General features: G+C 38.0%; 1 protein-coding gene across 2 annotated transcripts in view; it reads left to right on the top strand.

Moving 5' to 3' along the window:
• LOC126283931 (serine protease gd-like) overlaps positions 1-25,905 on the top strand; it is a 199,224-nt gene that overhangs the window by 109,074 nt on the left and 64,245 nt on the right. For both annotated transcript variants that reach the window (XM_049982317.1, XM_049982316.1), the window contains exons 4-5: positions 23,582-23,770; positions 25,207-25,374. In XM_049982317.1, the coding sequence (XP_049838274.1) occupies positions 23,582-23,770; positions 25,207-25,374 (357 nt within the window). The remainder of the gene's footprint in view (positions 1-23,581; positions 23,771-25,206; positions 25,375-25,905) is intronic.

Genomic DNA, 25,905 nt, shown 5'->3' on the forward strand with positions numbered 1-25,905 from the left:
AAAATAACTGTGAGAAACTATTGTTGCAACGGATCCATGAGACATGATTGAAGTACCTACCAAGGATCAAAGTGGGGAACTGGTAAATTATTGTCCACATAATGACAGCCTCCCCCTCCCATGAACGACAGGCCTTGCCATTGGTGGGGAGGCTTGCATGCCTTAGTGATACAGATTACAGATAGCCGTACTGTAGGTGCAACCACAACGGAGGGGTATCTGTTGAGAGGCCAGACAAATGTATGGTTCCTGATGGGGGCAGCAGCCTTTTCAGTAGTTGCAGGGGCAACAGTCTGGATGATCGACTGATCTGGCCTTGTAACACTAACCAAAACGCCCTTGCTGTGCTGGTACTGCGAACGGCTGAAAGCAAGGGGAAACTACAGCCGTAATTTTTCCTGAGGGCATGCAGCTTTACTGTATGGATAAATGATGATGATGCCCTCTTGGGTAAAATATTCTGGAGGTAAAATAGACCCCCATTTGGATCTCCGGGCAGGGACTGCTCAGGAGGACGTCATTATCAGGAGAAAGAAAACTGGTGTTCTACGGATCGGAGTGTGGAATGTCAGATCCCTTAATCGGGCAGGTAGGTTAGAAAATTTAAAAAGGGAAATGTATAGGTTAAAGTTAGATATAGTGGGAATTAGTGAAGTTCGGTGGCAGGAGGAACAAGACTTCTGGTCAGGTGAATACAGGGTTATAAGTACAAAATCAAATAGGGGTAATGCAGAAGTAGGTTTAATAATGAACAAAAGAATAGGATTGTGGGTAAGCTACTACAAACAGCTCAGCAAATGCAATGTTGTGGCCAAGATAGACACGAAGCCCACGCCTACAACAGTAGTACAAGTTTATATCCCAACTATCTCTGCAGATGATGAAGAAATTGATGAAATGTATGATGAGATAAAAGAAATTATTCGGGTAGTGAAGGGAGACGAAAATTTAATAGCCATGGGTGACTGGAATTTGAGAATAGGAAAAGGGAGAGAAGGAAATGTAGGAGGTGAATATGGATTGGGGGTAAGAAATGAAAGAGGAAGTCGCCTGGTGAAATTTTGCACAGAGCACAACTTAATCATAGCTAACACTTGGTTCAAGAATCATTAAAGAAGGTTGTAGACATGGAAGAAGCCTGGAGATACTGACAAGTTTTAGATAGATTATTTAATGGTAAGACAGAGATTTAGGAACCAGGTTTTAAATTGTAAGCCATTTCCAGGGGCAGATGTGGGTGCTGACCACGATATATTGGCTATGAACTGTAGATTAAAACTGAAGAAACTGCAAAAAGGTGGGAATTTAAGGAGATGGGATCTGGATAAACTGACTAAACCAGAGGTTGTACAGAGTTTCAGGGAGAGCATAAGGGAACAATTGACAAGGATGGGGGAGAGAAATACAGTAGAAGAAGAATGGGTAGCTTTTAGGGATGAAGTAGTGAAAGCAGCAGAGGATCAAGTAGGTAAAAAGATGAGGGCTAGTAGAAATCCTTGGGTGACAGAAGAAATATTGAATTTAATTGACAAATGGAGAAAATATAAAAATGCAGTAAATGGAGCAGGCAAAAAGGAATAAAAACATGAGATCGACAGAAAGTGCAAAATGACTAAGCAGGCATGGCTAGAGGACAAAAGTAAGGATGTAGAGGCTTATCTCACTATGGGTAAGATAGCTATTGCCTACAGGAAAATTAAAGAGACCTTCGGAGAAAAGAAAACGACTTGTATGAATATCAAGAGCTCAGATGGTAACTCGGTTCTAAGCAAAGAAGGGAAAGCAGAAAGGTGGAAGGAGTATATAGAGGGTCTATACAAGGGTGATGTACTTGAGGGCAATGTTATAGGAATGGAAGAGGGTGTAGATGAAGATGAAATTGGAGATATGATACTGCGTGAAGAGTTTGCCATAGCAGTGAAAGACCTTAAGTCGAAACAAGGCCCCGGGAGTAGACAACATTCCATCAGAACTACTGACAGCCTCAGGAGAGACAGTCCTGACAAAACTCTACCATCTGGTGAGCAAAATGTATGAGACAGTCGAAATACCCTCAGACTTCAAGAAGAATATAATAATTCCAATCCCAAAGAAAGCAGGTGTTGTCAGATGTGAAAATTACCGAACTATCAGTTTAATAAGTCACAGCTGCAAAATACTAACTTGAATTCCTTACAGACGAATGGAAAAACTGGTAGAAGCCGGCCTCGGGGAAGATCAGTTTGGATTCCATTGAAATATGGGAACACGTGAGGCAATACTGACTCTACAACTTATTTTAGAAGCTAGATTAAGAAAAGGAAAACCTATGTTTCTAGCATTTGTAGACTTAGAGAAAGCTTTTGGCAATGTTGACTGGAATACTCTCTTTCAAATTCTGGAGGTGGCAGGGGTAAAATACAGGGAGCGAAAGCTATTTACAATTTGTACAGAAAGCAGATGGCAGTTACAAGAGTTGAGGGGTATGAAAGGGAAGCAATGGTTCGGAAGGGAGTGAGACAGGGTTGTAGCCTATCCCCGATGTTGTTCAATCTGTATACTGAGCAAGCAGTAAAGGAAACAAAAGAAAAATTCAGAGTAGGTATTAAAATCCATGGAGAAGAAATAAAAACTTTGAGATTTGCTGATGACATTGTAATTCTGTCAGAGACAGCAAAGGGCTTGGAAGAGCAGTTGAACAGAATGGACAGTGACATGGAAGGATGGTATGAGATGAACATCAACAAAAGCAAAATGAGGGTAATGGAGTGTAGTCCAATTAAATCGGGTGATGCTGAGGGAATTAGATTAGGGAATGAGACACTTAAAGTAGTAAAGGAGTTTTGCTATTTGGAGAGCAAAATAACTGATGATGGTCGAAGTAGAGAGGATATAAGATGTAGACTGGCAATGGCAAGGAAAGCGTTTCTGAAGAAGAGAAATTTGTTAACATCGAGTATAGATCTAAGTGTCAGGAAGTCATGTCTGAAAGTATATGTATGGAGTGTAGCCATGTATGGAAGTGAAACATGGACGATAACTAGTTTGGACAAGAAGAGAGTAGAAGCTTTCAAAATGTGGTGCTACAGAAGAATGCTGAAGATTAGATGGGTATATCACATAACTAATGAGGAGGTACTGAATAGGATTGGGGAGAAGAGGAATTTCTGGCACACCTTGACTAGAAGAAGGGATCGGTTGGTAGGGCATGTTCTGAGGCATCAAAGGATCATCAATTTAGTATTGGAGGGCAGCGTGGAGGGTAAAAATCATAGAGGGAGACCAAGAGATAAATATACTAAGCAGATTCAGAGGGATGTAGGCTGCAGTACATACTGGGAGATGAAGAAGCTTGCACAGGATAGAGTAGCATGGAGAGCTGCATCAAACCAGTCTCAGGACAGAAGACAACAACCACAACAATGACAGTCTGAAAAAATCAACTGATGAAGCACATGAACTAATCAAACTCCTGGCCATTAATACCATATGATCGTTTAATTTCAATGTTCTATTTAAAACAAAGATTCCAAGACTTACCAAGCGGGAAAGCGCCGGCAGACAGGCACAATGAACAAAACACACACACAGAATTACTAGCTTTCACAACTGTTGTTTGTTTCTTCAGGAAAGAGGGAAGGAGAGGGAAAGACGAAAGGATGTGGGTTTTAAGGGACAAACATTCGTTTCACTATCAACTAACATTCTCTCTCTCTCTCTCCCTCTCTCTCTCTCTCTCTCTCTCTTTCTCTCTCTCTCTCTCTCTCTCTCTCTCTCTCTCTCTCACACACACACACACACACACACACACACACACACAGTACATGTGCACATTACACATGCACAAAAATAATTGACTGCACTTTCTCTACATATTTTCTCACTCATTCCATTTCATCCACATTCACTCTGCATAGTGTTAACATAAAGGTTTTATACCCCTTTCAGCCTGTAAAGTTTTTATAAAGGCAGCATTACATTTCCTTGTTGTGATTAATAGTTAATAGATCCTAGACAACCCTAAATTGTCAATTTCTTCCCACTATGTATCACTACACAATTATAAAATTTTACTTTATCCATCCAATCTTTCACACCATATTGTCATTCATCCTTTTCCATTTGGTCATTATACAAATCACTGCACTTACAAAGTGGCTTCCATCTTCCATAAATGAATGTCAGCAATTCTCTCTCCTCACACCTGTCACTTAACTACTACACTGAGTAAATCCTCCCCTATATTGGGTTCCACAGAGTCCATGATACCACTCTATGCTTTCTCTGGTGCATTTGAACTATTAACATTGGAGGTAGCTGTGGCACTTCACACATCCTCGTAATAATTATCACAGATCTCCAAACCACACCTATCATAATGACTACCCACAGAGACAGTCTTGCTTGTTGTGCCAATACTATCATTTGCATTGCAATTCTTCTTAGACTCAGCCTGTTCAAATAATCTTTCAATGTAAAAATTATCATTCATAGCAATGTTAATACTTCTCTTACCTTTGCCTATATTTCATTTGCTATTATATTTGTTTACAAACTCTCATAGCTCTGTATTACTGAGAATGCTGTTCATGGAGCATATACTAAATTCTGTTTTCTCCCTTTAATCATCAAACTCATTATTTTTATCTCTGGCACATTCCCTTGTCAATATTCTGAGGCCCCAACTTGGACTTTAGTGGGGACCAAGTCTACTCTTTTGCTTTGATTTGATTTATTGAGCACCCATTTTATCATGTACAATGACATGGGATTTGTCATGTGTTACATACAGAAAAAATATGAATAACAACATATTATGTAAAAACATCAGTGAACAAATCTGAATTAAATATATAGGCATAAACAATTATAGCTTACATGGTATATATTTGGAACAACATAGGACAAGTAAGTTACATATATTCTGTGTATAATGGACAGCAACAAGAAATAATGATATTAACACTCTATATTGACAAATTAATTAATTTTTGTGTGTACATAAAAGAGTCTACCATATGACACAAGTTTGTATATGAGTGAATTATAAGATAGGTGAAGGTGCGCTATCTTTCTGAAGAATTCATGTATTCACTAACACTGTAAAAACTATTGCTAATTAACATTCTTTTGAGTTCACTGCTCAGCTTCTGAATCCTTTTAATTTTTAAGGGAAGAGCACTATAGAGAATTTTCGGGTGGTATATTGCACTCTTGTTGTACTGGGCTTTCTTATGGACTTCTCTGTAAAAGTCATTACTCTGTCTTGTGGTATAGTCATGGAACTCACTGTTTAAAGAAGAAAACTGGGGGTGATACTTCAGAAAGAATATACTTTCATAGATTAAATGGATGGAAGAGTCTTGATTTTATATTCCTTGAAAAATTCCCGACATGGATCTCTAGGTGCAGCTCCTTTTATGATCCTTATAGCTCATTTTGGAATAATAAAAGAGCGTTTTGCCTGACTTGAATTGCCCCAAAATATGACACCATATTGCAAAAGACTATGCATAAATGCATAATATGTACACAATACTGTTTGACCACTGCAGCAATTTTTGAGCATTGTAAATACATAGCAACATTTACTTAATTTTTTATTGAGCACATCTAAATGCTTGTCCCACTTTAGATGCTCATCTAAACAAATTCCTAAGAATTTTGTATTTGGTGTCTGTAGTATATTCTGTTGGCTTAGCTTCACAGTTATATTGGGCTTCACGTTATTTGACACATGTCTGTAATTCATCAATAATGTTTTTTTCTCATTCACAAGTAAACTGTTGTCCCTGAACCATTTACTTGCTTCAACTGTGGTTGTTTCAATTTTCATGTTATTGTTTGGCAAGTCATTTATAAAGATCAAGAACAACAGGGGTCCCAACACCAAACCTTGGGCCACCCCATAACTAACTTCCTTATAACCAGAAAAGTGTGACTTTCCATCATGAACTATTTCTACTTTCTGGCATCTGCCAGATAAGTATGACTTAAACCATGCATGAGCAGTACCACAGACTCCATAGCAACTAAGTTTTTTAGCAGTAGTTTATGATCAATAACGTCAAAGACCTTTGATAAATCTAACAAGACCCCACAATTAATTTCATTATTATCAATGGAATTTAGGACAAGTTTTAGAAAGTTGTATATAGCTGTTTCAGTTGATCTATTCTTTTGAAAGCCATTTTGTTCATTGACCAATATTCCACTTCTTCTTCTTCTTCAAGGGAAGTAGAGAGTCTTCCATACATTACTCTTTCTATAATTTTTGAAAAACAAGATAACATTGATAAAGGCTTGTAGTTTTTTTACATCATAATGATTCCCATGTCTGTATAATGGTTTTATAATTGATTGTTTCAGCTTTCTAGGAAAAGTGTCAGTACTGAAAGATGCATTAATTATATCTACAATTAAAGGAGTAATATATCTGCTGTGTGTAATGATTTTGTCTGGAGTGCCATCGGTGCCACAGGATAATTTATTTTTTAGTTTGCTGATATTATTCTCTACCTCATGTACTGTTACAGGATACAAAAACATAGTTTTGGGATTCAATGTGATGTTATGACTAATGTCTGTACTACTTTGGGTTTGTATGTGGTTTTGAACTACACTTGTATAATGACAGTTGAATATTTGGCAATGTGTGATGGATCATTTACAGTTTTGTCCTCAACTTTAATAACAATGTTGTTATTTCTTACTTTGCTTCTTCCTAAGTTACTATTGATCACTTTCCAAACTGATTTCTTTTTTTTGTTGCCATTATTTCTACTGATATATGAATCATTATTTAACTTTTTTGTTGCGGTCATTACTTTCTTGTATAATTTCTATAACACGCAACACATTGTTTCAAAGCAGGATTTTGCCTTGCTGATTTACTTAACATTCTGATTTGCTCTCCAGATTTTCCTATGCCCTGTGTTATCCATGTATTAATTTTGCCTTTCGTTTTCTTAAGGGGAAAAGCAATTTCAAAGTTATGTTTGTAATCAGCTAGAAATGACTCAAGCTCCATGTCTATACTATCATGTTTATCTAGATCCCAACTTGTATTTTTTAACAAGGAATTAAAAATCCTAATATTGTCCTCATTAATACATCTCCTGTGGATGTGTTTCTCACTTGGCCTGGAGTTTTTACAGAGTACATTATTTATACTAAGTTTTAGTGCTTTATGATCCGAGAATCCAGTGTCAATCACTTCTACAACATTGTCTAGTTTATGTAAGTCAAGAAATATTTGCTCTATTATTGTTTAAGAGTTCTTTCCATGTCTAGTGTATTCAAAGATAGTTGATGCTAAATTATGCGAACAAAAGACATTGGTCAGTTTTGTAACATTTAAACAGTTGATTACTATCAGTCCCTCCTTGTTGTGGAACATCACATATTTCCATACTCTGCCCCTCTCTGTGCATAAAATTTCCATTATTCACTCACTCAAACTACATTCTCCTGAAATAGATATTCTCTGTTATTATTCTAGTTTTGGTGGCCACTCTAGTTACGGTCCTTTAACTCATACTGTATTTCCTTCCTTCACATGTGAATTGTTATCCCCACCATTATTATTGTCATTTCTCTTTGTTGCCAATTGTGGCCTATAACACTATGCATGATCCAATTTTTCCATGTAATCCAAGAATGATTCAGGTGCATCAATTGGGTAGTTTGTGCAGATCACTACGACAGAAAAAAATGCATTATTTCATTGCCACTTTTGCAGGCAGACTAACTCAGAACTTCATTCACAAAGTAATCTGCTTGGTCTCACTCCAGTCTTTATTAGAAACACACTTCTCAAAAACACCATAATTTAATAATTTTTTTATAGTTCTGATTTGCCCAAGTTTATGGAGAACATTCTAGTCAATACTTCACAAATTTAATTTTCACTTTGTCTGACATTCCATAAACAAAATTCTCACTATACGAAGACAAAACATCAACAATGTGACAGCTGTTGTCAAGTGAAGATGGTTGACACTGGGCCCTGCAAAACAGGCTCCACAAAAGGCTTAAAAATGTACTAGTTTCTCTCTCTCTCTCTCTCTCTCTCTCTCTCTCTCTCTCTCTCTCTCTCTATCTATCTATCTATCTATCTCCACTCCAGTGTTTTACGTGCAGCATTGTGATGTCTTGTACACTGATCAATGACTGCAGCCTATCACTAAATACTTTTTTTATTATCATCATAGCTCTCAAAGCTATTATTTATGGGTCTTCATACTGAATTTCAACAAATCCTGAGTCAGAGTCCCCAGTTGTGAACTATGACTTCCTGTTATGGATTGTATCATGCCCGTTGAAGTGTGATGTAAATATATGATTGGATTTTACCTACATTTTGACTCATCTGATTTTGTCTAGTGGCCATTTGCATGTTGTTGCAAAGTAATTCCCTCTAGGACAATCCAAAGTTTATAGAATAGAATAATTTTATTGTTGTTAGGCCATTAAGGCAATAGACAGTCATACATATAATACAATATAATTCATGTTGCAATAGAACAATAGGTTTGTTGTTACAGTGTAATATTACAATTGATGAAATCCTACGAAGCCATACTTATAACACAATATAATTCCTGTTGCAAAAGAGCAATAGATTTGTTATTAAAATATAATATCACAATTGACAAGGTCATAAATATAATACAATATAATTCATGTTGCAAAAGGATATCTTAGCAGACTTATTATGTATGTTTTAATTAAAAGTGTGTAGCTGGAGTTGTATTTTGTAAATTAGCTAGATGCCTCAATGCATATGTTGAAATTGTTGTTGGTTATTTACTAACATCAGTGTATTATTGGAACTAATTATTTCAGTTACTTTACTAGGGGCCAGTTTACAAAACAAACTGAAGGTCTCACTTGAAATTTATAAAATAGTGTTCAAACTGTGTTGACTTCACAATCCAGGATATACAGATTCCACCAAATGAGATGCCTGAATTCTAAGTGCCTAAGCAAAATCCTCTAATACGAGACACACTAGAACAGTAACGTCTTGACTCTTCTGCATTACCAGTAGAAGTCCTCAATCGAGGAAACGCAGCCCTTTCTTTAATTAAAAAAAAAAAAAAAAAAAAAAAAAAAAAAAAAAAAAAAAAAAAAAAAAAAAAAAAAAGTCATGTCTTGATTCTTAAAGTGTGCAATCTGCTTGGCTATAAGAATAGAAGCAATTTTCTCACTGTAGTGTGTTTTAACACATGTTTCCATTGGCACTGGTGTCACCTTTAGATTTTCGTGAAATAGGAGGGCGATTGCCATTGCTGCCTTCCACACAGGCACACCTCCAAAGCATTCAGTCATGGGAATTCCATCGCTGGTGGCATGGGAAAGACTGGATCTTTAGCTGCCGCAAGAAACCCTGGGCCACTTGCAGTGCCTTTTAGCAGTGCTGACAATACACAAAGCATGCAGCACAGTGTCCCTTCACACTGCCCACTTGTGGCACAAAACTCCCATTGGCACTTTTCCTATTAAATCTCAACTATGCTGAGTCAACAAGTTCTGATGTGCATAAAATGTGGTTATAAAGCATTGATCAGCTAAGTCTAAATAAAGCTAGCATTTTTTAAACAAAAGGAAGCAGATATGCATATTGAAGGAAATCAAATGTCTTTCAGCATCTCTGTGCTGTAACTGAACACAGTTATGTGATAAAAAAATATTGTTTGGCTGAGCCAGTCGTGTAATGAAAGGCAAAGATCAGCAGCATTCAATGTTGCACTAGCTCAGTGCCTCGGTATGAGGTGTCAGTTTTGCCAGTTGGGATAAAGGATAACATACGTCCTGGCTGAGTGACGAGTCCAAGTGTCCTATCCACCAATGTATTGTCTATGTGGAGCTTGGCTAGCAGTGCCTTATCTGGTTAGTCAGTTACTGTTGTCTCCTTTCAAGGGAAGAATTAGTGCTTTGTAGTGCCACTCTAGCCAATGGACACACAGTTGTTGTTTGATAGTCGACATGGTGCACCTTGGAAGGGGCTGGCCATGATATCCATAGTGTAAAGTTGGTGAAAAGGGTCTGTTAATAGAGATGTTAATTGTGTGCTATCAGGTAAGTTAGACAGAGATGCCAGGCACTGCTTCTACTATTTGCAGATTGTGGATGCTTTCCTACACCTGACTGGCTGATTTTTAAACCACAAAACAAGCAACAGTTCATTGCACGAAATGGCAAACATTATGTTAACAATTTTGGCCTGCATTAGTACAGGTGGCTCACTTATTTGTTTGCTGTTGTGGTGCATGACTTTGTCTTCATGTTTCATATATTCAGTGGGCACAAGGTGCCAGCAAGCTTAGGAATTTTGTCAATGGTAGAATAGGTTTTAAATTGTTCATTTTCTGGCACACTTATTCTAGTAGTGGTAATTTTCCTGTAACAGCCACTCAGGGTTGTGTTTTGAAGTGAGTTTTACTGAAGCGTTCTAGCTTAGCTGTAAATCATGGTTTATATAGATCAGCTGATTTTCATGTTTAAATAATCGTAATTTTCTGTTAAAAGCCACAACACTTTTTCCTGTACTTTTTTTAGTAAGGATTGTATGGCTCATTTGCTGATTGCTAAGTTTTATTAACTGTAGTTTCTTATTACAGCAAGATTGATAGAGAAAGTTTTGATTTTCAAGCAGTTTTCTCAGTTTTGAATTGCAGCATTATTGACCTCTCCATATGTTATAGTTCTGTATTGATTTTATATAAGTGTGTGTATTAGCTTTATTCTCAGCCTTGTATTTCTTAATGTACATGGTCCTAAAAGTCTGTTAACATTTGATACTTCAGTACTTCATAGAGTAATGTAGGTAGAGAGGTAAAAATTGATACACATGCTTGAAATGACATGGGATTTCATTGAAACCAAAACTTTGCACAAAATGATCAGCAGATGGCACCTCATATGATACAAAGCAATAATTAGCATAACAATTGATTTTTAGCAAATTCTCATCACATCAGTCATCATTCATCTGCAGCACCTGTAGTCATGGGACAATGTTGTGAACAGCACTGTACAGTATATCAGTAGGTATGGTGAGAAATTGCTATCGGATGTTGTCTTCCAGTGTCCCTAATGAGGACAGATGATCATGTTAACTTGTGACTTCAATTAACCCCGCAATCTATAATCACATGGATTGATATCTGGGAATCTGTGAAGTCGAGCATGATGGAAGCGCTGACTCAGAAGGCAATGTTCACCAAACAATGTGCACAGGAGATTTTTCAAGCATGTAGCAGTGTTAGGTAGAATGCCACCCTACATAAAAGTTGTACCTTGCAGCAGGTGTTTATTAGCCAGGCTCTCCTCTAAAGACTTGTCAAGGGGCATCTGAATGTCTGTGGTGGAATTGCAGCCCATTCTTCCTCAAAAGCTGAAATCACATAAGATAGTCATGTTGAATGTTGAGATCTGTAGTAGTGAAGTTGATGTTCTAGTTCATCCCAAAGAGGTTCCTTCAATCTCTGGTCAGGCTCATCTATTCAGTATATTATTGTTGACAAACCATTGCCTCAAAAATGCTGCTTTATCACAATATACACTCTCATGCTGATACAGTCAGTTTTCATTTCCAAAGTGTTCATCTGCTTTACAGTGTACACAGTGCAGTAAAATGTGTTCATATCCTTCTACAGTTAGCATTTTATTAAGCTCGATAAAGAAAACATGCTCTAACCATCAAAACATCCCCACACCATCAACACCACCACATTCTCCTCCTCCTCCATACTTCAGAATGGAAGGTAGCATTCACCACTCCAAATCGCCTGTCTCCAGTCTTCCCCTGTCCAGTGGCATCACTCTTTACACCACCTCAAGCATCACTTCGCATTCACTACAGTAATGTGTGGTATATGAGGAGCTGCTCAACCATTGCACCCCATTGAATGTAGCTCCACACTCACATTGTGCTAACTGGATTGCCAGTAGCACTTTGTACCCAACAAACAACTCCTACTGCTGATTTCACTTGATTCTTTACAACCACCTCCTGCAATGCCAAGCTTCCTTGTCCATCAGTACATGATGTCTGCCTAATCCTTGTTTAGCTATGGTTGTGGGTATGTCTTCACATTTCCACTTCACAACACCAACAGTAGATTTGAGAAACTTTAGAATGATTGAAATATCCCCATCACTGAGGTGACATCCAGTGACTAGTCCACATTCAAAGTCACTGAGCTCTCACAAAAGAGCTATTCTCTGATTACTGATTTTCTATTGGCAACATACTATTAAGCTCACCTCCTCATTATACAAGTGAGTGCACCACAAAATTCCATTCACACAAACCGTTAAACATGTTTGCATTATGTATAAATTCCCACTGACAGTCAAAAAGTCTTACATAATGTGTTTGCACACAAGATGCCAAAGTTTCTTGAGAAAATACTTTTACATGGACATACTCTTGCTGTTCTCACTCTTTTTGAGGTAAGTTGGTGCACCTAAGAGAATCACTTTAACTATATTCATAACTGTTTAATTTATTGATTTGAAGAATATAATAATGTTTGCACGCTCTTTGAAATACACTCCTGGAAATTGAAATAAGAACACCGTGAATTCATTGTCCCAGGAAGGGGAAACTTTATTGATGCATTCATGGGGTCAGATACATCACATGATCACACTGACAGAACCACAGGCACATAGACACAGGCAACAGAGCATGCACAATGTCGGCACTAGTACAGTGTATATCCACCTTTCGCAGCAATGCAGGCTGCTATTCTCCCATGGAGACGATCGTAGAGATGCTGGATGTAGTCCTGTGGAACGGCTTGCCATGCCATTTCCACCTGGCGCCTCAGTTGGACCAGCGTTCGTACTGGACGTGCAGACCGCGTGAGACGACACTTTATCCAGTCCCAAACATGCTCAGAGGTGTACGGCCAGTGTAGGAGATCGCTCCCCACACCATGATGCTGGGTGTTGGCCCTGTGTGCCTCGGTCGTATGCAGTCCTGATTGTGGCACTCACCTGCACGGCGCCAAACACGCATACGACCATCATTGGCACCAAGGCAGAAGCGACTCTCATTGCTGAAGACGACACGTCTCCATTCGTCCCTCCATTCACGCCTGTCGCGACACCACTGGAGGCGAGCTGCACGATGTTGGAGTGTGAGCGGAAGACGGCCTAACGGTGTGCGGGACCGTAGCCCAACTTCATGGAGACGGTTGCAAATGGTCCTCGCCGATACCCCAGGAGCAACAGTGTCCCTAATTTGCTGGGAAGTGGCGGTGCGGTCCCCTACGGCACTGCGTAGGATCCTACGGTCTTGGCGTGCATCCGTGCGTCGCTGCGGTCCGGTCCCAGGTCGACGGGCACGTGCACCTTCCGCCGACCACTGGCGACAACATCGATGTACTGTGGAGACCTCACGCCCCACGTGTTGAGCAATTCGGCGGTACGTCCACCCGGCGTCCCGCATGCCCACTATACTCGCTCGCTCAAAGTCCGTCAACTGCACATACGGTTCACGTCCATGCTGTCGTGGCATGCTACCAGTGTTAAAGACTGCGATGGAGCTCCTTATGCCACGGCAAACTGGCTGACACTGACAGCAGCAGTGCACAAATGCTGCGCAGATAGCGCCATTCGACGGCCAACACCGCGGTTCCTGGTGTGTCCGCTGTGCCGTGCGTGTGATCATTGCTTGTACAGCCCTCTTGCAGTGTCCGGAGCAAGTATGGTGGGTCTGACACACCAGTGTCAATGTGCTCTTTTTTCCATTTCCAGGAGTGTATGTTGAAAAATATTATATGAATATTGTCAACATATGTTGCTGATAAAATTTTCTGTATTTTTTAAAACCTGGCCATCACTGTAAATGCTCTTTCTGCCCCCCCCCCCCCCCCCCCTCCCACGCACAAACACATATATATAGAGGGGCAAGTGCACCTTTATGTGCTTTGGCATACAATATCCATATGAGATTCATGAATAATGCAAGAGGGGTGTACTTTTTTGCTAACAAACTAATAATGTACATTTTATAAGAATCTTTGTTTAACTTATAGTGATTCAACCTGAGAAGGTAAGTTAACAATATTTCCTAAAGCATTTATTTACAAATATGACAACAGTTGCAGTACTTACATTTCGCAACTAATTTCAAACCTTACAGGTTCATTTTCAAGCCTGGCCTACTGAGGCTGTAGTGAAAGTGTCTGATTTTGACAATGAGTATAAGAGTGGCAACACATGCTTTATGAAATTTGTTTGTAGATTGAATGTTGCAATCCATACATGCCTCTTAGCAAGTCAGATTAAGCTGCAGGGGGAAGTGTTTTGCCAGAAGCACTACAAGCCATCAACACTGTCATATTTTCTCATGCTGGTCAATTTACTATCCTTGTAGATGGTTTGCCAATTTTTCCTCCTAGTTTTGTTTTTAAACAATGTAACAAAGCTAGATTCATCTGTATTGAGTTCCTAGTCTGGTTTATCAAGCAATTCTATATTAGTAAGAGTAGATACAAAAAGGGTGAAATAATCATGAATTATGAAGGGCCCAATCACATCTTCTGAGCCACCTCTACACTTTGAGGCTTCTTAATAGAGACTGTGGCACTTTATAAAATTTATAAACGAATCTTTTCCTGAGCAGCCATGCTGAAATTGGGTTTATATTTCACTTGCCATAACTCTTTCCCACAAGTCTGGCACTGGCTGGCCAATGCTGCGGCCATGGCGACATCAAAAAGCCTGGAGCAGAAGTGCCCGGGACCCTCCGCCTCGCATCGCATTGACACTTCGAGACATTACGATGCCACGGTTATATGAAGCCCACCCTGCTGTTGCAGCCATTCAGTGTGGATAGCTTGGTTCAGTGCATGCAGCAGACATGTTTAGTGTTCTAACTTGAGTGTCTAGTGGACTATTTTATACGACTATATTTTATTCATTTACTTTAGTCTCTTAGCGTATTGTGAATTAAATTTGCAATGGATAAATTTGGTACCAAAAAGGCGAGCTTCGAAGTTGATGATACTGCAAGTTAACCTCCAACAATTATTGTGTCATCAATTGCTGTCATCTTCAGGTGAGAGCTATTCGCAGCCGATACCTGGACAGTCCGGTAAGGGAAGATCAGTTCAGAAGTCTTGGTTGATCAAATATACATGGCTAGAATATGAAGCATCCACTGAACAAGTTTTTTGCAAAACCTGTAAAGAGGCATATGATAAAAACTATTTCAATTTTCTTAAAAAAAAAAAAAAAAAAAAAAAAAAAAAAAAAAAAAAAAAAGATGCATTATTTCCATAGGGTTTTCTAACTGTAAAAAGGCTTTGGAAAAATTCTGTCTTCATATAAATATGTTTATTCGTAAAGAAGGTGTTCTGAAACTAAATTCTATCACTAAATGAAGTGTGGCCTCTCAATTGAATGAGCTGTTAGATAGTGATATGAAGAAATGCTGTTTAGCTCTTGAGACAATTTTTACTACTGTGCAATTTCTATGCCAACAAGGACTAGAAAATGTAAACTTAATTTTTTTCAGTTGTTGGAACTCCGAAAGAATGACATACCTGAGTTTAAAGATTAGTTAGGGCATTCAGGGTATAAGTGGACATCCCACTATATTCAAAACATGATCATTGATCTACTAGGAAAGTCTGTGTTGAGAAAGGTATTGGCTTCAACCAAGAAGACTCAACATTTTTCTATAATGGTTGAGGAAACAAGTGATTCTTCAATTCACAAACAAGTGTCACTTTGTATTCATACTGTCAATGATTCCTTAATCATCAAGGAAGACCTTATTGGCTTATACGAGACCCCCAACACTGAATCACAAACTCTGTTTAGTATTTTAAAAGACGTTTTTGCTCATCTTGATTTGTCAGTGGATAACTTAAGAGGACAGTGCTATGATGGTGCCTCAAATATGAGAGGTAAATTCAAAGGACTAAAAAAAGTTAGTTTTGGATACACAACTAAAAGCATGTTATGTGCACTACATTCCTCACAGTTCAGTCTTGGCAGTTGTAGACAGTCTCTGCCATCTTACATCTATGAGGTATATTATGGCTTTAGCCAAGGACTTAATAAACACCATAAGGGAGTCCAACAAAAGGTTGGGACTTTTCTGAAGCATACACTGTGAGAGCACCAACAACCAAGCCAGTCTACGACCCATTTGCCTGACTCGGTGGACTATGCGAGCTTCTAGTATCTTGAGAATATTGAAAAACTTTGAAGAATTTCTAGAGATTTTTGAAACATTTTCTGCAGAGGACAAAACAGAGGTAGGTTACAAATGTGCAGGCTACCTTGAGTCAATGTCACAATTCTAGACTTATTTCTTTTTACGTCTTTATTGCCACACAGTGAACCCAGTAGAGGATGTCAATGAAAAAATTCAGTGCCCTCATCTAAGTGTTGCTGATCAGGAAAAAATATGTAAATGTAAATGCCTTATTCTAGGGTCTCCCATGAGCTAGACTGTTCACCTAGTGCAAGTCTTTAGAGTTGACACCACTTCGGCGACTTTCATGTCAATGGGGATAAAATTATGATAATAAGGAAAATACAACAGCCAGTCCCTGGGTGGAGAAAATCTCCGACCCAGCCGGGAATCGAACCTGGGCCATTAGGCACGACATTCCGTCACGCTGACCAATCAGCCACCAGTGGCAGACGGGAAAAAATATATGAAGGCTTGATTTATATATTGGATGGAAGGCATTATAGTTCTGAACACTTTTGGGAATTGTGTTTAAAAAAAAAACCTTCACAAGTTGATGATCCTTCCCTTCCTCGGAATTGAAGTATACCAAAGAAGTATGAAAACAACAATGCCAGCTCATCACACACTTTCAAAACCCGAAAGGAATACTACAAAGCTATTTATATTGAAGTTTGTGAAACAGTACAATTTTGGATTGCTGAGCAGTTTGCTTCAATTGGACTTGCACAGGTCATCACAGTTGAACAACAGTGCTTGTTTTTACTAAACAGAGGTGAAACAAATTTAGAAAAATCAATTGAGATTTTCAATAATGACCTAGACATTGAGAGACTGCACTTACGCTTGAATATGTTAGCCAATATTGCTAATAAAAAACAACTGGTCTTATAAAAACATATGTGATGTACGGAAGTGCATTAGACAAGAGCCTGCAATTGTGCAAATTTTATGCGAAGCAGTGAAGTGCATTATGCTTCTCCAAGTAGTTACAATCACGACTGCAACAGCAGAACGGTCATTTAGCACACTTAGACGTCTGAAGTTATATCTCCAATCAACAATGGGACAGAAGCGAATGAACAACTTGGCTGTTCTTCATACCCACCGAGATGTTTTGGATGAATTGGATATCCGATTAGTCATCAATGACTTTATATTCAGTAATCCAGTCAGGTGGTTGACATTTGCACCTTTCTAAAGACACTGTAGCCTTAAAAATGGCATTTAGAGCAATATTAAAAATCTTTATAAAATAGAGAATTAAATACATACATAATGTTAAATTTTCAGTTTTGAAATATTACTTCTAGTTTAGTACTGTATTACTATAGTACTGTATTAGTTATTTTCAAATATTTAAATATTTTTAGAGCATAAGACCCAATTAAAACCAACTACATACATACTTTTTGACTGAAAGTATTAGGCATACTGTATTAACTTTATTAACTGTATTAAAGCATTAATTTTGAGATATTGTTTTTATTTAATGAGCCCTGAACCTTATTCAAAGTAAGCTTAAATTAGCTATTTCACTTATTAATCAAAGAGGTATTACTGTGTGACATCAATATTTTACGTTTTATCCTTTTAATGATAGTTTAGTATTTATTTAATTATAATTTAAGTCTTTTCAGAGCTATATATTCACTGCTCTGTAATAGTATATAAGCATGATTATTACTGTATTTTAAATTAGCTTTGTATGGAAATACCATGCATGTTTATGTTTTGTTTCTTTTTTTCAAAGCCAAAACAATGTGTCAGGCTTGTCGAGTTTCCCAGAGTGTCGAGTTATTGAGAGTCCAGTTTTCAGGTTTACAATGTTGATCATACGACTCTAAAATGCTTAAAAAAACTTTGAAACTTCATCTAAAATTTAGAAAATTTCCCAGGGCAAGACCCCCCAGTATGCCTCCCCTCCCCCTCCCCCCCAATAATTTTTATAAGTCGGCACCCCTCTTTATAGTCGCTAATGGTGATGCCCATTGACTGGCTGCTACAGGGGAAAACACACCATTTTTCTGCCACAGAAAAAGATCTTCTGTCATGTGATCTCTGATAGCCTGATGAATGGGCCATGCACAGCAAAACTGTAGTTGAGCATTGTCTTTCATGGTAATGTTAGCCTCAAAATTAGGAGCTTGTCTGGACCATCTTGAAAAGTCACTAAATTCATCACACAGTTCTGCCACACTCAGGAATTCAGATAGAACATAGTCTTGAATGTACAAACCAAACAGATCAAGAGAATCCATGCCAAAAATAATTTCACTGTCATGCAAGCACAAAACTGTCGATCAAACCTGTCTCAGTAATGTTACAAAAGTGGAACGTAGGCAGCAAATGCCTAACACAAGGATGTCATGTCGACTGTAACCAGTTGCCTGTGACTTATGAAGCTTGGACTTGTCTAACAGTTTGTAAGTGCTCCTATTCAACAAGGTCATTGATGCACCAGTGTCTGACTGCCTGCATATTTTGCAATTATCAGTCTGCAAAGTGACAAACATCAACCTGACGCAATACTGAATGGGAGAAGTGTGTGACTTCTTTGCTGTTGCACAAAATTTGCAGTATGTAGCACTAGAATGACAACGAGGCTTTGAAAAAATTGCATTAACATTCATGAGCTGATACTTTTGGGAATGTGCTATGCACATGTTGGACTTCCATTTCTGGAAACTAACAGCTTGAACAATATCATGCTTGCCACAGTGATAACACTTACCATCATGACAGGGGTACACCTGGCACTTGTGTGCAGTGAAGCACAGAGGGCAAGATTTAACACCACTTGACTACTGCCTAGCATATTGGTTTCATTTATGTTATTGCCTTGGTGGAGACTTTGTGTGCCACAGTACACAAACTATGGGCACAACCTGTTTTCCACTACTTTGTACTGCACAAATAGGATTGGAATCTGATGACTATTGCACTGTCATATAAATCCTGATGCTCCACTAATTCCAAAACCTGTTGCAAACTAGTATCAGGACATTTTAAAATCTGTTTGTGCATGTGAGGATCTAATACATTATGAGTAATAGAATCTCTGATCATGGCAGCACTATAATGATGTCTACATTCACACTTAAATTTGCAGTTGTGTGTAAGCCCTTGTAAGTTATGGAATAAAATACATAGCCTTGACAAAAATTAGTTTTATTTGACCTAGTTTTCTGTCATTCATATTTACAGTTTCCTTGATCACTGAGTACCTAATCTATGTACTATCCAGTGGATCTACTGTGTTCATCCAGAGCAGCTTTGTTGGGCAGTAGATGCATGTGATCAAATTTGATGCATTGTTCTTGTACAGTCCATGTTGAATGGCCCATATAATTTTTACCCAATGCAAAGAGCCAAAGCCTACAAGAAAATTACTTTTGTATTGTATTGTGGTTGAGCAAATTGCTTTTACTATTAAATTTCTTTTAATGGTAGAAAAACAAATATAATTAAATAGTAAAGGTAATTGGAAGTGAGTGTAAGAACTGAGGTCTGTGAGAAGGGCTCCGTATGTGATTCGGTTAACTACTATGACTGTATGCATACACCTTACTTGTCCTGATAGTTATATTGTACTTTTACTACATTGTGTACCATGAAATTAGAATTGTTGGCATGTTATCCTCCATGCCCTACCCAGCTGTCTGTGACAGCGGTACTCTTCTGCTAGTATTTGGCAACAGGGTGCAGTTGGTGGTATTTGAGGTTCAACTGGTGCCATACCAAGGTGTGCTGGGGCAGCATGGCGTAAAGGAATGCATCACCTGCTCTACTACAGACAAGAAACATAGTCAGAGAACAGCGCTGTGGTCACAGTGAAGCAGCCGTGACCCCTGCAGTGTGGCACCAGCTCCCATCACTGGGGGTGGTGAGCCTGGCATGATGACCAAGGCTGAAGCATGCTGAGCCGGGAGATATGAGCAAGAGCTGTGGGATACAGCACTGACAAGTTGGTACTCCACTGGAGGCCATGGTGGTGTAGCAGCCCTTTTTCTGTTTTTGCTTTTTCATCTAATAGGTGAAAGTTTGATTTTATTTTTTACAGAATGACTGTCATTGAAGGGTTTTACTTTTATTTAATATTGTCCCGGCTAAGTATCAGTTTGATTACTTTTAAAACCCAATGTTAAATGTAGGTCACTCCAAGTATAGTCTTCCCAACTCTGAGAGAAAAAAATCTTTAGTAGCTTTACTACCAATGTTTACAGACGACGATACTTTAACCTTTCGTTCAATTGTTTTGGTTATGAATCGCTAGTTTGTTCTTGGCATAGATCACGTAACCTTAATGTTTATTAATCTAAGTTAAATTAATGTTCAAGACTTGTATTAAATTTCAAATTAACAACATCAGTTTACTGACAAGAATTATTAATAAATAGGTTCACTCATACAATCTCATTCAAAGAAGTTCTTTAATTAGATGTCTCACTAGCATCAGAGATTTTAGCTAATATCCTGTCACTTTTGGTAAATAAATTATTCCTATTTAGTATCCGGAAACTGTCATCAACTATGATCACTAGTCGCATGAAGTTAAAGTTTTCCACTATCACAATTCAAAGTCCGAATCCGGTTAAAATTCTCAGTTCAGTAAAGCATTTAAATAATCACATGAATTGACATTAAAGGCAAAGAGATTACTATTCATCTTCTCATTTATCTATTCTGATAAATGTCCAAATTAAAGTCTTAAATTGACAATCCTCAAAAACAATCTTGTCATGATCTATTCTTGATCCCCATTTAATAAAGTCCCAATTTTTGTTTTCTAAAGCTGTATGTCCTAAATAACTTCCGAACTAGAACAGACTACAACGTATGGCTATTTATACTTTAATAAACACTATCTTTGGTGTCCCAGACCTATGTTCTATGACTATAATATTGATTTTCTTACATATTGGAATAACTAATATTTTAATATTTTCTACTGTTTTTCCCGCCTTCCCATGTTTCTAAAATTTATAATTAAATTTTCCTTTTCTTTTCTTTTGCTTTCTGTACTATTCATTTTTTATTTATTTTTCATCATTACTACTTGTGGAGGGACTTGAGTCATTTTGTGAATTTTAAGGACAGGGGAGCTAATTTGGGAGCGAGCTATTTTTGTTTTTTCAACACCGAGAGGTGCTGTAGGTGTTACAGTGGCAAGTGGCAAATGAGTCTAGGGGGCGGCACCAGGCCTGGTATTGGGCAGTGGCCTGACACTTTTGGATGGGGCATAGGAGGAATAAGTTGTCACAGAGAGCTCCAGCTGGAACTGGCAGCCAGTCAACAGCGAAGGGTTCCCAGCTGATGAGTCGTGGAGCCACGATATTGGACTGACTGATGTTCGGCATGGGGCATGGCTAAGCAGTATAAACACAGCAAATCGAGAGGACAGTCAGTCTTTCCTGGTACCAAGAGAGGACAGCAACTTCAGCAAGATATGCCAACAAGACCTTCAGTTGCTACAAGAGAAAGGAGCACAAGGAGTGGACAATAGTGGCTGGTAATGATTTTTTTTTTCTTCTGATGAAAGCCAGAGCTGTGTGAGTTGAGTACAATGTACACTCAGCAGAGATAGGATTGTGCCTTGAGTGTAACAGTTCATGGTTGTTAAATATCGCATGACAAGGCTGTGTGACTGTATCATGCATTGAAACTGTATTTTTTCATATGCTGTGGATGCGTGAGAGTTTGCCGAGATGAGAGCTCTGTGAAATTTTCTATTGAGATTATTATGCTATGAGCTGAGATTTGTGTGCCTTTTCGTTATTCTAGCAAAGGAAAAATTGTAGCTCTTTGCCAGTAATTCCAGTAGTTTCAAGTAGATGATGGAGGATCGGTTAGTAGAGATAGATTTTATTGTATGTAAATGACTGCCATATTGTGAAAAGTTAGGGTATAAGGTTGTTTTTACTGTTTGTATTTTCTTAGTCTGATTGAGAGATAATTGGGGGCCAAGAGGCTGGGTATTGTTATTTACTAATTGTTCTTGCTACTCCCCCTTATGGTGTCATTTGGGGAGACATTCAATATTGATTTGTTTTATGATTGTGCTGGAAGGGATTATATTTGTGTTACTCTTGTGCCCAATTTCTGAAGAACTATAGTTGGGCAAAAACTTAAAAGTTTCTTTTTGTTACTTTCTGTTTTTGTAATTTATTAAAGAAATTGTTGTTTAGTAAATGTTATTTTTGTTAAAATAAGTTGACATCTCCACAATGCCTTGTCCAAACCCTGCTCCATAGACACCCTATGCTACAATTGCACAGAAGGATATTCTATAAAACACATGTGTAAGATACTGATGTAGTCTCCAAACTGACAAATTTGACATGCTTATGAAGGTGAAGATTTTTTTTAATGATTTGGAAAGAATAGAGGTAGCACAGGTTGTGAAGAATGGCCATTGAAACTGTATGTATTGCCCTCATCAGTGTGTTTTACCACTAGGTGGTCAACTCTGTTCTTTGTCACAATTTGGTGGTGCCCATAATTTCAGCAGACAGACGGTTGGAGGTCATGCCCATGCAAAATATGCAGAAGCTTGCAGCAGGGTGTGTATATAACTGCATTCACAGGTGACTAAGCATCTGGATATGTTTGACATTGGTTTGGTACGTTTTTGTGCCCTTGGTTATTAAGATTGTACCATCAACGTACATTAGTTTTCAAACCGTCTACTTACAAGTAATTTAAAAAATTACAGCAAATCCAGCTTCTCATGTTACTGCATTCCAACCCCCTGCAGCAACTTCTAACATAAAACTTTGCTGACCACAATGTGAGCTCTTTGAATGAAAAGAACTGTTCAGCTGTTACATTCACTCTTCAAGTGGTAATCAATAGCAAAAGCAGCACTCAAAACAAATTTTAAAGCTCTGATTAGCAGTTAAAAACTAAGACAAATAAAATTACAATCTGGTTACTTCTGGAGACACATTGGCTTCATAATTTGTTATGTGCAAGATACTGATTTATCTTTGACAATGCTCCATATTTAAAATTTAATAAAAGCTACTATGCAAGTTTTCTTTGTTGTTACTTTGGAATTATTCAGTTAATTGACTCTGAGGGTGGCTTGAGCTAAGACTGATGCTATTTCATCTTTCGTTGTTTCTTTTGATGATACTGGGTTATAAATGATAATATAAAAAATCACCAGTAAGTTAATGTTCATAGCATGGCATCCTTTAAATTAAGTTACTATGTTTGCCCCATTGTAGCTCATTTTAAACATTTTCAGCTATCGGAACCCTTAAGACATGCAAATGTCACTGCGTACAGTAATCAGTAGGAAAACGAATGACAACAGGTAGACTATTAATGTCATTATGCCTAATATTAGTACTAACTGCATTTTCTTTTTAGTTACGGCAAACACTGTGACAACCATAAGGGTGGAGCACACTCTATCTGCAGATGTAGCACCCTTATCACCTGGCAAGGACTCTGGGAACAGGCCATCTCCAGAAGTGATGACACAATCTTCTGGAGACAATGCTTCTTTACTCATCAAAAATCCACCTACAGCCTCTACTGTGCCATCTCGTGACATAGGTGAGAATGTAAACCAGTTGCTGTGGCTCAAAAAAATCTTTTAATAATGTATCAACAAACAGATGAAAAAATAGGTAACTATACAATTTCAAGCCCTGGTTGTACAATTCTAATATTTAGTTCATGTGCATAGTTTATCAATGGAGCACTTTATCATGCCTGTATTTTCATCCTTAATATCCATATGCTGCTGTGCATACACACTATAATTATTATTTCATTTGTAAGTGATTCATGGACAACAAGTAATTCAGACAAAAAGAGAATGAGTTTTCAAAACATGCTGCTACATAAGATTAGATGGATAGATTGGATAACGTAACTAATGAAGAGGTATTGAATTGAACTGGGGAGCAAAATTCGTCACATTGTAACTAAAAAATGGGCTCAGCTGATAAGATACATTCTGAGACATCAAGGAATTTAGAGGGAGACAAAGTTCAGAGAAATGAAAAGATTCATGTTGGATAGATGAGTCCAAAGAGTGGAACGACAACATAAATAATATCTGGTGAAAAAGCAAAATTGTATACTTACCAGTGAGCTATTTAAGGTGTGCATAAAAAAAAACCAGATGGGCTGCAAGAATTTTAAAACTGCAGTTGGCACAAGTGGAAAGAAGGAGATGATTTTTTTTAATAAAAATTAGTGATTAGTTCCTTAATAAAGTTTCCTAACTGATTAAAGCCCCATACTACACTGGGACTGGGTCTCGTGCTGAGTTGATGGTCTTGCTTAGTAACATGGACATGTATGGTTCATTACCACCTCATAACTTCCATCTGCCAGTACCTCTCATCTGTTTTAAATTTCTCAAACGATGCTGTACAAGCCTTTCTGGAATAGCAGTCCTGGAAAAAAGGATGGTGTGGAGAATGGCTTAGCTACTTCATAAAGTGAGTATGGCTTCTGTCAAGTATGGAAGATAAGAAAGAGGTACTAGCAGTGGGCATATCTGAGGTAGTTCACGAGTTGTCTGATTGATTGTCTCATCATTGCCTGATAAGTCAAGGGTACATATTTGAGGGTATCTTGCATCATTTCACAATGGTGTACATACTGCTGCAGGATAGAATATTAATTCTAGAACTGCATAATGGTTCTCACTACAGCTGCATAGTGGTTCTTGCTGCACAAGAGTTGCTCTGATTGACTGTATAAATGTCCTGTCAGCCCACTTTAGATTATTCAGTTTTACTGATTGTAAGGAAATGACTTTAAACTTAAATTTTTAGATTCATCCCCACTTTTCATTTATATTTTTATTTTATATCAGCAATATAATACCAGTAAAATTAATTAAATGCAAGCTTCCCTGTTGCCAGATAATACTTGGACCATAAAATAAAGAATTTTTCTTAATTTGATGTTGCCACAAGATACAATAATTTTAACCAAATACAACTTAAAATTGTTAAAAATTGTAATGCTTGCAGGATCAGTCAGTTGTGGAAGGGCCATAGTTCCTGTTGAACTTGTTCTGAATGGAGAATATACTCCAAGAGGAGAATGGCCATGGATTGCAGCTTTATTCAGAGTGACGGACATTGGACAGAGATTTATTTGCAGCGGAAGTCTCCTGAATAGAAGGACAGTCATCACAGGTACACAGTGGAAGCAAAGATGTCAGAAGCAGTGCGTATCCCAAATGGCAAATAGCTTAGGCCATCTGGTTCCTCCCACCCCCAGCCCCCCACCGCCCACCCCATCCCCCTACACCTTTTGTTCTTCTTCTTTCTTCTCTTCCATTTTCCCAAGTGGAATTAACATTTTAATAGTATTATATCTATTATTAAGTGTACAATATATCTTGATCGTCTGTCTTTATTTTCACTGTTCTTGGGTGCTGTATGTTCCTGCTTCCCTTTCAGAGGTACATTAATTTTCTAAATTATTTGGTAAATCTATGTTTTGAAGCAGCAATAAAGTTCTTCGATGTGGGGGGAGGGTCTTTATTATTAAACTTAATCTATCTTTAAACACTTTTGCTTCTATGTTTTGCTGTGATTGGGAACTATAACACTGAACATATAAACTGATATGCTGTATTTGCACTTAAATAGCATTTTCTTCTTTCTTGCTCTTATGAACGCATTTCCAAAAAATGTGCTTTCCCATTATGATACCAATTTGTT

Source organism: Schistocerca gregaria, chromosome 8, assembly GCF_023897955.1.
Source record: "Schistocerca gregaria isolate iqSchGreg1 chromosome 8, iqSchGreg1.2, whole genome shotgun sequence".
NCBI classification, from domain to species: domain Eukaryota; kingdom Metazoa; phylum Arthropoda; class Insecta; order Orthoptera; family Acrididae; genus Schistocerca; species Schistocerca gregaria.